General features: G+C 37.2%; 2 protein-coding genes across 4 annotated transcripts in view; one reads left to right on the top strand and one right to left on the bottom strand.

The window, feature by feature from the left end:
• TPR (translocated promoter region, nuclear basket protein) overlaps positions 1-12,840 on the bottom strand; it is a 67,160-nt gene extending 54,320 nt beyond the window's left edge. The window contains exons 1-12 of one of the 2 annotated variants that reach the window (XM_081492187.1): positions 12,457-12,840; positions 10,863-10,967; positions 8,930-9,003; positions 6,705-6,801; positions 5,564-5,667; positions 5,053-5,217; positions 4,208-4,300; positions 3,695-3,775; positions 3,527-3,614; positions 2,636-2,776; positions 2,207-2,298; positions 1,759-1,956 (exon numbers count right to left, since the gene is read on the bottom strand). In XM_081492187.1, the coding sequence (XP_081348313.1) occupies positions 1,759-1,956; positions 2,207-2,298; positions 2,636-2,776; positions 3,527-3,614; positions 3,695-3,775; positions 4,208-4,300; positions 5,053-5,217; positions 5,564-5,667; positions 6,705-6,801; positions 8,930-9,003; positions 10,863-10,967; positions 12,457-12,607 (1,389 nt within the window). In that variant the 5' untranslated portion in view covers positions 12,608-12,840. The remainder of the gene's footprint in view (positions 1-1,758; positions 1,957-2,206; positions 2,299-2,635; positions 2,777-3,526; positions 3,615-3,694; positions 3,776-4,207; positions 4,301-5,052; positions 5,218-5,563; positions 5,668-6,704; positions 6,802-8,929; positions 9,004-10,862; positions 10,968-12,456) is intronic. The other variant, XM_081492186.1, reaches the window with a different exon arrangement.
• Positions 12,841-13,439: 599 nt separating this feature from the next.
• Positions 13,440-14,712, top strand: part of ODR4 (odr-4 GPCR localization factor homolog) — a 36,267-nt gene continuing 34,994 nt past the window's right edge. For both annotated transcript variants that reach the window (XM_081492190.1, XM_081492189.1), the window contains exon 1: positions 13,440-13,574. The gene's annotated coding sequence lies outside the window, so the exon portion shown is untranslated. The remainder of the gene's footprint in view (positions 13,575-14,712) is intronic.

The raw sequence follows: 14,712 nt of genomic DNA, 5'->3' as shown, positions 1-14,712 counted from the left end.
TTCCTCTATTTCTTTGCATTGATCGCTAAGGAAGGCTTTCTTATCTCTCCTTGCTATTCTTTGGAACTCTGCATTCAGATGGGAATATCTTTCCTTTTCTCTTTTGCTTTTTGCTTCTCTTCTTTTCTCAGCTATTTGTAAGGCCTCCTCAGACAGCTATTTTGCTTTTTTGCATTTCTTTTCCATGGGGATGGTCTTGATCCCTGTCTCCTGTACAATGTCACGAACCTCCTTCCATAGTTCATCAGGCACTCTATCAGATCTAGTCCCCTAAATCTATTTGTCACTTCCACTGTATAATCATAAGGGATTCGATTTAGGTCATACCTGAATGGTCTAGTGGTTTTCCCTACTTTCTTCAATTTAAGTTTGAATTTGGCAATAAGGAGTTCATGATCTGGGCCACAGTCTGCTCCTGGTCTTGTTTTTGCTGACTGTATAGAGCTTCTCCATCTTTGGCTCCAAAGAATATAATCAATCTGATTACAGTGCTGACCATCTGGTGATGTCCATGTGTAGAGTCTTCTCTTGTGTTGTTGGAAGAGGTTGTTTGCTATGGCCAGTGTGTTCTCTTGGCAGAACTCTTTAGTCTTTGACCTGCTTCGTTTTGTACTCCAAGGCCAAATTTGACTGTTACTCCAAGTGTTATTTGACTTCCTAATTTTGCATTCCAGTCCCCTATAATGAAAAGGACATCTTTTTTGGGCGTCAGTTCTAGAAGGTCTTGTAGGTCTTCAAAGAACCGTTCAACCTCACGTTCTTAAGCATTACTGGTTGGGGCACAGATTTGGATTCCCGTGGTATTGAATGGTTTGCCTTGGAAACGAACAGAGATCATTCTGTCGTTTTTGAGATTGCATCCAAGTACTGCATTTCGGACTCTTTTGTTGACCATGATGGTTACTCCATTTCTTCTAAGGGATTCCTGCCCACGGTAGTAGATATAATGGTCATCTTGAGTTAAATTCACCCATTCCAGTCCATCGCTTCAGTAGTGTGCGACTCTATGGACTGTAGCCCATCAGGCTCCTCTGTCCGTGGGATTCTCCAGCAAGAATACTGGAGTGGGTTGCCATGCCGTTCTCCAGGTGATCTTCCCAACCCAGGGACTAAACCCGCGTCTCTGATGTATCCTGCATTGCCAGGCAGGTTCTTTACCACTAGCACCACCCGCGAAGCCAGCATACAAATGCTCTTTTTAAACCAATATCTATTAAAAAGGAATCTAAAGAAATAAAGAATATTCTTAAACTTCCTTGGTACTTCTGATACACAGAGGAACAGTAACAAAATAATGTATATAAAGATTTGCCAAATTGTGAAATGATATTTTTATAAAGGAGTTCTTTTCAACAAACAGCACTATCATATCCAGACAGAATATCAGAACTGCCTGACAAAAAACGATCATTGCTAAATTTAGAAGGTTCTATTACAAAAAGAGATTGTTATTTTAATCTGAATAGTGGTCCAAGGAGATGTGGCTATTTATTTTCCGCTAGAGAACCCTACAGAAAACATCCCAAAAGTCTTAAAAAATGCCAACGGTTTTCAATGTTTGCTGAATAAAGATAAAACATTTTGCAATTGGAGATATTTAATAATGTAATGACAAGCTTTAAAATATATAACTACCCTACCACTGAAAAAGAAATTAGCTTTTGAGGTAAATTCTTTAGTTCTAAGAAAGAACCATCCTACTTAGTAAATTATTTCTACGTATTTTTTCTACAGTTAAAATTTAGGAATGGAACCAACCTTCATAGCTTGTTCAAGCTTAACAGATAAACTTGCCACAGCTTTCTGTGCACGCTCATACTCCTCACGCTGGCGTTTCAAAATTGGTGCTTTGGCTTCAACTTCTTTCACTATTTCATCTAGATACTTATTAATTCTTTTGTTTTCTAGTTTCTCCAAATGCAGCTGATCCTGAGTTTCCACATAAGCATTATACAGCTGAAAGAAGAGAGGTCATTTCAAATCCAAGCATAATATAGCCTGTATAGCTTCTTTACAAACATTCATCAGCAATTACACAAGATGGAAATGTTTCCTATATGTTGCATAGAACCAGGAACCAAGAAAGCCTTTCCTAAAATGATCCATCAATCATTAAACAACAAGAATAAATTTTGGCGGAAATAAGTGTGAGAGGTCTCAACACTTTTTGCTGATGGAAAACAACAAGATCTGAGATCATTCTTACCTCAGTTAACTTCATGCCAGGTTTCACTATCTTAGCTACAGCTGCTGCAGTAGGAGACATGGCTGCAAGCTCTTCTTCAGATAAGATGGCCCCTGTGCCAACACACAGAAGTCTAGTATACTTTTGTAAAATTTCAAACTAAAGCCACTAATGTTTCTCACAAAACAGGCAAAAAGTGACACCTACTATACATCATGTATAAATTCCTATGAAGACTTTAAAATATGACAACAAATAATCATTTAACACAATTCTAAAAACCATGCAGCATTAATAGTTAAAACTATTCTGGAAACTAACGCACAATCATGTGTGATCAAATGGTACTTACACCTGACAATAAGAAACACTATTAGTGAAGTTAAGTGAGGACTACGTAGGAAAGTTCTACTATTTCTAGCCTTTAATAAGCCGTCTATTAACCCATACCTTTACGTTTTGTGGCAGAAAGCAGGTCATTTGCATTCTCTAATTCCTTCTCTAATTTCCTTATTTTCTCATGCATTTCTTTTTCCATTCGATCTTTAGATTCTTCCACCTCTACGATATGTTCTTGAAATCCTTTACTGGCTAACAACATTATAGAGACAGAATAACCAAAAACATAATTAAAATCTTTGAGTTTATAAAATTTAATAGAATAGTCATTATTTTTCCCTTCAGCAGACAATATTAAATTCTACAGACGCTGTGGTTGATAGTTATTACTCAATGGAAGTTCTTAATGTACTTATAATTCCTGAGGTGTGTGGTGTAGTGAATCCATTTCTTCTTTTGCTGTCTCTTTTGTAAAAGTGGGAAACTAGGAGAACTCAAACTGTAAAACAGTGGCTCTAAGTATCTTTTTGGCTTAATCTGATCTTAGATGTCTAGAACACAAGAAATAACTGGGAAAGATCATATATAAATAACTTACATTTTAAAAAAAGCAAGTATAGAAGAAAACCAAAGACTTTAAAATACACTTTATAACTTAAAAAGTAAGACTTAATTATGGATTAAGACAGTACCCAAACTATAAACCCCTTATATATTAATATTTATCAAAGTAAATGTTTCAAAAATGGAAGAAAAACTTCCTATTAGAAATCAGAACACATATAAGGCTATTAGATGCAAGAAAACAGAAAAACATTACCTACCTATGTTTTCAAATATACTATTTGCTGAAAGATTTAAAATTTGATCTAAGCATCTTTCTTATATATCAAATTTTGTCCCTAATAAAGTTAATCTGACCTCTAAATATACACAAGGGTAAAGAAAACAGTACCTTCTATCTAAAAACAAAACAATCTTCCCATACTTGAAAAGTCTTACCTTCTCCAGTTGACTTCAAAAGTCTGTGTAGCTGGTCCACTGCTCGGGTCAGTTCATTGCTCTTTGCCTCTGAATCATCAGCAGCACTCTAAAATTTAATCTCAAAAAGGTTATCCAACATCCATTAATGCAACATTAGGGCACGAAAATGTATGGTAAAGTACTTACCTTGTAAAGGTTAGAGAGTTTTATGTGAGCATTTAATTCATTGTGGAATTTCTCTTCCATACTAGCCTGCTGTTCCTTGGCCTGAAAAACAAAAGCAAAACACCAAAAAACAAATAAAAAGAGTCTCATCTGAACTGAATTTAGAATGCTTACCAAATGCCAAGATAAAAAATTCAGTTTTGAAAGTAAAGAGGTAAAGATTAAAACACCACTAAAATTAAAATCAGTTGTCATAATAGCGATGAATTACCTTAAGGATAAAATGTTTGATATTTTTACCTTAAAGCAGAATAGTTAAATGTTATTAAAATTAACCATATTTATTTTTAGATAGTACTTCAGGTGTGGTATACAACTGATTCTAGTGATTTTAGCCTACCTACAACATATAAAAGTGTTCTAGATATTTTAGGGTGTTAGAACACTAAAAAATATGAAATTATTTTACAAATCAACAGGTTCTTGAGTGTTACAATATTTTCATAAGAGACATTTTAAAGGGGTCAACTATACCTCTTTCAGTTTGGTCAACAGATCCTCTACATGCTTTTGAAGATTCTCATTTGATGCTTTCAGGCCATTCATCTGTTCTTCCATTCTAGAAACCTAGAAACAAAAATGCCGAGTTGGGTGGGGTGGGGGGTGGGGAGGGTGGTGGTGGTGGTGGATACCATATTAACTGAAATTAATTTGACACCAAGTTTCACTGCCAAGTAAAAGCAAAATAATCCCCACCTACCAAAAAAGCATTTTATAGGACCTCCCTGGTGGTCCAGTGGTTAACAAGCCGCCTGCCAATTCAGGGGACACAGGTTTGATCCCTGGTGTAGAAGGACTCCGAATGCCATGTGGCTGCTAAGCATATAGGCCACAACTACTGAGCTGACATTCTAGAGCCTGTGAGCTGCAAGCAGAGAGTGGCCCCCCACAAGTTGCAACTAGAGAAAGCCTGCTTGCAACAATGAAAAACCCAGCATTCCCCAAAATAAATAATTATTAAAAAAAAGCATTTTATATAAAATATGAATGCTTTAGAAAATGAAAAATAATAGCTCACACAAGAACATGTTTGGATTTAGCTCACAGAATCTAACTACCACTTCTTAAACATGTATCTTAGGAAAGATACATTATAAGAGAGAAGACATTATCAAAATTCATCAAAGAACACCTTAAGTTCTTTATTTAAATGCAATTGGTTAATTTTCTAGGCCAATTGTTTACGTGTTATATCCTCCACATTTGAATCCCTAATCTTACAAAATATTTAATTTGGTATTCCACTAAATAAATTTTTATAAGTTGGCACACAAACATAAGTTGTAACCAACAACTTTTTGGTAAGTTTACTAACTTACCTCCTCTTTTTTGTTTTCAAGGTTACATTTAAGCTCTAGAATTTCATTTCCTTTTTCTCTGCCGAGAGCCAGAAGTTCATCAGTTTTGGTTTTCAACTCTGTATTGAGCCAAGTATTTTGATTATGTAACAACTCCTTTTCTTGCTCCAAGCGCTTTTCTCGATACTAAGGAAATCCGAGAAAAAACGGTTTACGGTGAAAGATTAATATATGGTTATTCAGAAGATTTTGTGTGTGGCTAAGGGACACAAACTGAATTTTATTTTACAACAGAAATAAGTATTTGCATGTATTCTTAACAGAAAACAGAACCAGATAAGCACTATATGAAATTTAAATATCCCATAAGCAAAATAGTTCAATCAAAATTGTCTTAAAAACTTAATCTGCTAATATTAAAAAATATAGCTTTTAATTACTTTATAGATAATTTGCCTATACTTAAAGTATAATTTAGGTGAGTTTAAAGCAAACGTTGTATTTTGTGCATTAGAAATTACTTGTTTCTCACCTTAACAGAAACATCAGAAGCTTGAAGTTCATCCAGTTTTAACTGAAGCTCACCCTTTGTTGCATTGCTTTCCTTAAGTTTTTCATTTAGACGTTTAAAATCCTCTAGAAAGGTCAGAAGAGAAAGGGAAAATGATTAATTAATGCTCGGAGGAACCAAATATCAAAAATGCATCTCTAGGAGTATAAACATCTAATATAAGTAGTTCTCAACTCTACTATTTTAACTTGTTTCTCCAACGCTTAATCAAAATTTAATTTTAAATGAAGCCAAATTCATGCATCCAACCAAATATGCAAATTATACTTGTTATTTTAAATGTAGTATGTAAAGTTAAATATACAGTATTAACGTTTCCTCATATTAACCAAAAGTCTATTAAAATTTCACAAATTAGCCATTTCTTAAGTTAAAAAGCAATTATACATATCAAAAATTTATACTCAAAACAAGCCAGGATATACATGTAATTTTTCTTATATTCCTTACATGAAGGTTTTTATGAGAAAACTTAATTTTACCTACCCACTAGTTGATCAAAAGTAACTTTTTTTCTGAGACTAGCTACCTAATTGACTATTGTTGTAGAGTAACATAAATATTTGAAAATTCTTTCTTCAGCAGAAATAAAATTTCTCAAAACTCTTAGGAAAAGGACCCAAAGGGAACTGGATACCATTAAACTGCTTAAGAGTCACATTCACTTAAATACATCAACTATATTATATATTATATTCTATATTCTTGCTTTGTAATTCCTTCAGTCTGCCCTTTCAAATATGGGCTCTCCTTTTAGGTTCTTAAATTGAATGCTTGTGGACAGCTTTTATCAGTAAAGATGCCTGTGTAAAATGAAGGAGTTCAGCCTCTACAACCAAATATCTAAACAAGTTCCCAATTTTGATACTATAAACCATACCGTGGTACATAAATCTTGGTCCAAATTCTTTGAGATGTTTTTCATTTGTGTACTTGTCTGTAGCACTCTTTAAGTACTTAGAATGATCTGATACATTACTCTGAAATCTACTCTGAGCTATGACAAACACCAGCCAATAGAAATGAACTGGGCATTAAATCTTAGCACTATTAGAAGAGAAAGGAAAGAATGAAGTTAGAAGTTAAAGGTACTTCTTCATACCTGTTAAATATTCAAGTTCTTGAGATAGTCTCTCATTGGTTCTAATTAAATCTCTTTTCTCAGCTTCCAATTCTTCCTTTGTCCTTGTAAACTGGCTCTGTCACATAAAGGAATAAGCGTAATACATTTAAATAAAATCAAATTGATCAATTATAAAGAAATGAACGTGGAATTGGCATTTTAATTATCATTGAAAGCGAAGTCGCTCAGTCGTGTCCGACTCTTAGCGACCCCATGGACTGTAGCCTACCAGGCTCCTCCATCCATGGGATTTTCCAGGCACGAGTACTGGAGTGGGTTGCCATTTCCTTCTCCAGGAGACATTCCCCACCTAGGTATTGAACCCAGGTCTCCTGCATTGTAGGCAGACGTTTTACCGTCTGAGCCACCAGCTGTGGTTTAAATATGCCTGATTTTCTTCCTCATGGCTTATACATCAAAATGTTTAAAAATTACCCATAATCTCAACACTTCTGTTCATATTCTAGATTTGTTAAATTACTTTTCTTAGATTCACAAAAATAATTTCCCAGCCTGGATGGGAGGGGAGTTTGGGGAAGAACGGATACATGTGTATGTATGGCTGGATTCCTACACTATTTACCTGAAAATATCACAATATTGTTTGTTAATCAGCTATATTCCAATACAAAATATAAAGCTAAAAAAAAATTTTCCATGTCACTTTCTAATCACTTGGAAGTATCATATAATTATATAATTACTTCAACAAGCCTTTATAGGAAACTTGGTTTACTTCTAATTTTTCTGTCATAAAATAAAACTTTGACGACTATCACTGCATCCTGGTTCAAATTATTTCTCAAGAAATAGGCCCAGAAATGAAATTACTTAAAACTCTTAATATATTTTGACAAACTACTTTGTAGCAAGACAATGGCAATTTATAGGCTTTTAAGTCATAACTGCCTATCTCAAGCCACTTATGCCAGAACTGAATAGTATGCTTAAAAAAGGAACAGAGAAAAAAAGAAAAACCAATGTTAACATGGGGAGGTGAAAAATAATTATATCCTGTTAATATTATCTGCATTTTTCTGATTATGAGTGAAGCAGAATAACATATCATATTGTTATTGGCTATTTGTTTAGCTTCCTATGTTTTTAAAAACTCCTTTGCCCATTTCCCCCCTTGAATGGTTTTCTTATAATTTGAAAGTTGTCATGTATTAAGGATATATATAGAGAGAGTCATATTTTTATTGAGAAAATACTTTTTGGTGATTGTATTTGTTCTTTGTATGTAGAAAATTTTACATTTCTATTGAATCAAGTCTATCACTCTTTCCCACTATAAATACTTTTGGTATGTATTTTTTAACCTCAAATCAAAAGCAAATTTTTTAAAAAGCAATGGCAAGAGTCTGAAGGTCTATCTGGTCAAAGAATCACTGAGTATGATCACTTTATTAAACAAACTGACCTGCAATCCTTGTGATCACCATCAATTTGTTATTCTTAATCACTACTCTAAAGAAATAATTATCAGTGTAGATTCACTCATATCCCCAACTGCATTGAAATACTTGAAATAATGCCTGGGCAACAGTAAGCATTAAGTAGGTAATTTCTAGAAGAATGGAAGGTAGGTAGGTAGGTAAGTGGGCGAGTGGGTGGATGGATAGATAGATGGATCTATGAACGCCTGGGCTTCCCTGGTGGCTCAGACAGTAAAGAATCTGCCTGCAGTGTGGGAGACCTGGGTTTCATCCCTGGGTTGGGAAGATGCCCTGGAGAAGGGCATGGCAACCTACTCCAGTATTCTTGCCTGGAGAATCCCCATGGACAGAGGAGCCTGGCGGGTTACAGTCCATGTGGTCACAATGAGTAGGAGACAACGGAGCGACTAGGCACATACAGCCTGAATGTCTACCCTACTTACAAACTGATGGCATCTTAGTTACAATGCAAAAAAACCTCCTTTTTAAAAATCATGACTTAAGAGCTACACAGCTAGTAGCAAATGTGTTTTTTTTTTTCATATCAAGTGCTCATATTTTTCAATAAGTAAAAGGAATGTCCAATTAATCATTACAACATAAAATCCCACTAAGAAATCTATGTATACACATTTCTGTTAGTAGCTTCTAATTGAACATATTTCCTCTTCCCACTGACTAAATGAACAATAAGCACAATTAGAACAGAAAAATTCCTCAAGCATCATGTTCACAATTAGCTTTATTCACAGGAATAACTATTACCTGAATGGCAATATTGCGATCCTGAGCAACTTCAAGTTCCTTGTTTTTCTCGGTAAGTGCCTTCAGTTGACTGTCTGGATAAAAGGAATTTTATGAATGTCACACACATAAGCTTAAAATCTGCAATGACAGTTTTTATTCAATTGTCACCCATACACACTTTGAAATTAAGAAACTGAGTTTCAGAAAGGTTGAATTGTACAACACTGCATTTCAAATTCTTAAGTACAACCCAAATTTACTGCATTTCTAGTACAACTTTTAAAATATGCTATCCTGTTTCCAAAATTATATTTGCAATCATTCTAGCCAACATTCTTAGGGAAAAGTATTTGCAATTAAGCATTTCTTTATTTTTCAATGACATCTTCTAGGTCAATCATAAAAAACTGAACTATATTTACAAATTTAAAAATTAAGTACAAAAAGACAAAAATCAAGAGACCAAATAATATTTAAACCACATAAAGTATGTACAGAATACATCACAATAACGGATAATTGTAATTCAGCTGGTTTATGGCCCTGAGAAGAGCTATGCTTAATACTGAATTTTCAGTTCTAGGATCTCACCCATAATGTGTTACCTCCCCTTACAGTTTCTCTTTTAAATGCATGTCAATAATTAGGAAGAATACACTTTCTGAAATTTTCTTCCACTAAAACACACATTATATACTAGTGATTTAATGAGCAATTATTACTATTTCCAAGTTAAACAGCTGGCTTATTAAAAGAAAAAAAATCCTGCTAATTTAGTCTAAATTTTCTATATAGTTTTAATTAATGCTATTTACAGCTTTCTAAACTTACAAATTCAGAATAAACTACAAAACAATAAACTGTACATCCTAGGAAAATGTGTCTATCTAGGTTTATTCCCATCTTCTCCTCCCTCTCCCCCTCCCAGATTTCATATAAGAAGCTATGATCAGTCATTTTCTTGAAATATTTTAGCACTACTGCTCTACAAACCTTTTATTTTCTATGCCAAGATAAAACAGTGTACAGATGATGAGTCACATGCAGCTACTCAATAACTATCCACGCTCTCACTACAAATGTATACATACCATCATATGTACACATCATGTTTTAAAAATGAGATGTGCCAAAATTAGCCAAAAAGAATTTCAACTCAAACATACAGCCAGTGGGCATGGACTCAGTTAAAAAGACTAATGTTTCAGCTTTTCTCTTGATTATTAGCTTCTTGCATTCCCAATCAAATTAAAATCCAGCTGTATCTAACAATAAATATTATGATGTCCCTACTCTATAAAGATCTTCCTACATTTGCTTTTGTTCTATTGCAAACAAAGCACATAAAACACATCATCTTTCAGATCTTATGTATTTTCAGGACTTAGTGATGTAAGAAAACTTATCATGAAGAAAACTGGCTGCTCAGCTTTCAAGGAAATTATACCTTACAGCAGAAATTACATCCTTAGATTCATAAATATTTATAAAAATTATAATCAGTTAAAACACAAATATTATAATGGAACTAATAGGCTTTAATTTTTCAACATAAAAATAATTAAGTTACTCTCTTTACTTTTTCAGTTGCATATTGCTTTAGCCTTTTCAAAATGCTTTCATACACACCTCATTTGACATAGACAGCTGTTGAAGTAGATAGACAAGCGGTCCTAGGCATTTTGTGAACAATAAACACTATCACGATTTATATGACAAAAGAGCTTTTAACAGCAGTCAGAACTAGAACCCACACCTCCTGACCAATAAGCCCTGTACTCTTTCAATGTCTTTACCACTGAATGAAAAAACAAATCCTAATTATCACCGTAAATTAAAATAAGGACAATCAATATTTTCATATACAGTAATTAAATGTTTTCAAAGCGTCTAAAGGAGTAGCCGACCTCAATACCCCAAGAATATTAGAAAGACACACTTAAATACTTACTGAGCTTCTCTAGCTCAAGTCTCAAGCTTTGACACTCTCGGGTTTCATTCACAAGTCTCTCCTGACTGTGGGACAGTCTCTTCTCAATCTCAAAGTACTGTTGTTCTACAGACGATCAGAGGAAAAAAAGTAAAAATCAAAAACACACATGTACACTGTCAACATTGCTACATATTTTTAATAACCCTGATTTTAAGATTTAGGACATAATATTGGAACCCACACTCCATATAAGAGCGAATCTGAGTAAAGACAAATAGATCCAGTTCAGTAAAGGACTTCAACGCAACATTTTCAGTTGACTTATATGTATATGACACAAGAAAATAAAGCCTGAATGGGGTTTTAACAAATAATTTTTATGTTTATTCCACAAGATTATGAAATTCCTCAAGGCTGGCAACATGTCTTATTTATCATGGTATTTCCCCCACACATCAACTGACCTCTTAGCATAAAGCAAACCAAAAAAAATTAAATGGAGAAAAAATCATTTAGGTTAATAACTGCTTTGTTTTAAAAAGGCTTGTATTAAAATAGCCAAAATAACATCTGAACATACAAAATGACTAAATTTATGTAAAAAATTTGTTAACTTTCCAAGGGAAGCAACTGATAACGTTCTGCTCAGCAAAGTATCAGTCACATAGAAGACATTCAATATTTATTGTGTAAATTAACAAGTAGAATGCAGTGTACTATATTCAATGTTGGGATTCAGATCATTTTCAACATCAATTCTGCTTGACAATTACAACTGTTTTGTTTTTTTAAACGAAAACTTAGAGGAGTTTCAATTCACTTAGCAAAACCAGTTACAATCCCTACCCCAACCTACCCCCAAAAAACTGGTAAACCAAGACACACAAACGGTTTAATTTTCAACATCAGTTCTGTATCGACATTCTACCACTGGTAATTACTATGATCTTAATCTTTCTTAAACACTGTTCAAATCACTATGTCAGGAACTTTCTTATTTGTGGGTTTACTACAGGTATTTGTAAACAGATCTTAATATATTTTCTATTAAACTTCCATTTTTAGAGAGAAGTCAGATATATTAAACATATGGCACGTCTACTGTGCTTCCAGCGCTGTCTTAGGCACTTAATCGTTTTTGGGTACATTTAGTTCATTACCGCACAAGGCGACACACAGTCGGAACAAATGCAGGAAGTTATCAATTAGACATAGGCCTCTGAACATAGACTACTAGAAAACAGCAAACACGACTGTCATTTAACGTGCAACATACAGACAGGCTTAGAAGAATCAAGAGTCGCACACTCCCAGACTCAAGTAGACTCAAATCACCACAATGGGTTTGCTGGACAACGTTAGATTTTCCTAAATGAGATCACTCTAATTACAGAGAAAACGAAACTCCAATGTAGAGTCAGATTTTAAAAACAAAAAGCTCTTTCGTATCAAACCGGGAGAGGGGGTAGTTGAGAGAAGGCCTACGGTGCCCACCGAGCCGGGGAAGCGATGCTACCAGGGAAGCTGTGGGCAGAGCGAGCCTGCAAGGGGAGACCAGCCATCGCTGTGGAGTCGGGCCCAGAAACAAGCGCGGGAAGACCGCCGCACTTACCGCTCTCCACCTTAAATTTCTCGTGCCGCCCCTTCAGGCCGTCGATCTCGGACTGCTGGTCAGCAAGGAACTTCTCAAGTTTGTTCTGGACGGACTTAGGCAGCTTGTTCAGCTCCGTGCGCTCCAGGACCTGCTGCAACACCGCCGCCATGTCGACTGGGCCGGGGATCGCGGCGGCAGCGGTCGACGCGGCAGAAACGGAAAAGAAAGGCGAAGACACAGAGGGCCCAAAAGCCTGGGCGGCCGCCTCGACCTCCTCACTCGGTGGCTCGCGCGCGCCCGCCCGCCGGAGACTCCCGCGGCGGGACCCTGGGAAATAGAACTCTGTGTTAGCCGCGGCAGTAGCCGCGGAACTAAACGCGCCACAGCGCCCGCGCTTGCAATGCGCGCGCAGCCGCCGGAAGCTGTGCACCCTGGGAATCCGAGTTCAGAGGCAGCCTCTGACCCTGTCTTGCAGGCCGCTATCCAGCTTTCTCTCACCTGCCGCTCCGCCCCGCTTCAAGCCGCGCAGGCTTCTGGGAAACGTAGTTTTTTCCAATCCTTTCCGTGAGTCCTATTCCGCACCTCCCATTCCGCTTCCTTCTTTCAACCCCGGCTCCCCACTCTCGCCTGCGCGTGGACCACTCCTCCGCGAGGTGGCGCCATATCGTACTCGTCGACCCACGTTCCTCCCCAAAGAGCAAGGCAACCTTACCGTCAAAGCTTCGGGATGCCATGGGTCGTCCTCTTTGGCGGTTTCTAGACACTGAGCCACTAGAGGGCATCGGTCTTGGCAGGGTCGGACAGCAAGCGCTGGGCTACTGCCACGCTCTCAATGGCGCCCAGAAGGGGGCGGAGTGGCGACCGCAGTAGCTTTGGCTGAAGTGGTGCGGTAAAAGCTGGGGGGGGGGGGTCAGCTTGCGTCATCAATCCGCGCCACCTGACTCCAGAGACCCCGGGTTTGGAGTGGGAAGTGAGGTGCGGGAAGTCCGTCGCTTTCTGATGATTTCACCGACTGTGGACTTGGGACCAGACGGCCATCGGGTCCCTGGAGGCTTACGCTTAAACGCTAACCCCCTCCTCAGGTGGTCTGACAGTTCGGCAGGTTTGTCTGCCACGTGTGCATAGTCTGAGTACAGGTGAGTCAACTTGAGGGTGGAATTCATGTGTGTGTGTGTGATGTGTGCACTGGACACAGAGCTGCCTTTTCAAGGAGGGGAAAAAAAGGACAGGCTATAGGAGACATATGGACGGACGCTCCTCCACAGCACAGATCCAGTTTTGAGACTTGTCTTACTTAGATGTTTTTGTTTGTTTTGGTGGCAGGGGTGGGTAACAGTGATTTAACAGAAATGTAAGGAGTTCGGTTTAGTTTCCAGGAAGAAACCAAGAAGAGTTTGAGTGTCGCTTTTATTTGTATGTTTTAAGGTAACGTTGCGGAAAATGTTGCCTTGTGTTTATAGTTAAATTGAAAAACTATGGGGACAGAAGTTTTGAAACACATTCTTAAAAACCATTTCGCCTAACACCATAACAGAATAGTTTGTTTCCCGATTGTTATTCGATGGCTTCTAAGCTGAATCTGGAAATTGTTTCATGTTTGATTACTCTTGAAAAGAATTTGCTTAATTCTTTATTGAAAGTGAAGCGTTCCTAATGTCATCCTCCCACCTTGAGAGTACCAGTAAGGAGCTTCATTCAAATTTCTTTCCCTTCAAATATTGTGTGTGTGTTAGTCACTCAGCTGTGTCTGAGTCTTTGTGACCCAGTGAACTGTAGCCCACCAGGCTCCTCTGTCCATGGAATGCTCCAGGCAAGAGTACTGGAGTGGGTTGCCGTTTCCTCTTCCAGGGGATCTATCCGACCCAGGGATCGAACCCTGGTCTCCTGCATTGCTGGCAGATTCTTTACTATCTGAGCCACCAAGGAAACCTTAAAATATTCTATATAAGCACTTTAAATAAGGTTACTGGTATGTGCAGTACTGTATCATGTCTTGCAAATGTGCTCAGTTGCTTAGTCATGTCAAGCTGTTTGCCACCCCATGGACTGTAGCCCACTAGGTTCCTCTGTCCATGGAATTCTCCAGGAAATCCTGGAGTGGGTTGCCATTTCTTTCTCCAGGGGATCTTCCCAACCCAGGGACAGAACCCATGTCTCTGGCTTGGCAGGCAGATTCTTTATCACTGAGCCATGTGGTATGCCTGTATTATGTCCTAGGCCCACGATATCATCATTATTGATCTACTGTTGGAAAACACAGATGTTCTATACTTG

Source organism: Giraffa tippelskirchi, chromosome 5, assembly GCF_054371585.1.
Source record: "Giraffa tippelskirchi isolate mGirTip1 chromosome 5, T2T-mGirTip1v1.2.pri, whole genome shotgun sequence".
Taxonomy (NCBI): Eukaryota; Metazoa; Chordata; class Mammalia; order Artiodactyla; family Giraffidae; genus Giraffa; species Giraffa tippelskirchi.
This window is presented reverse-complemented; position numbering and strand designations above follow the sequence as displayed.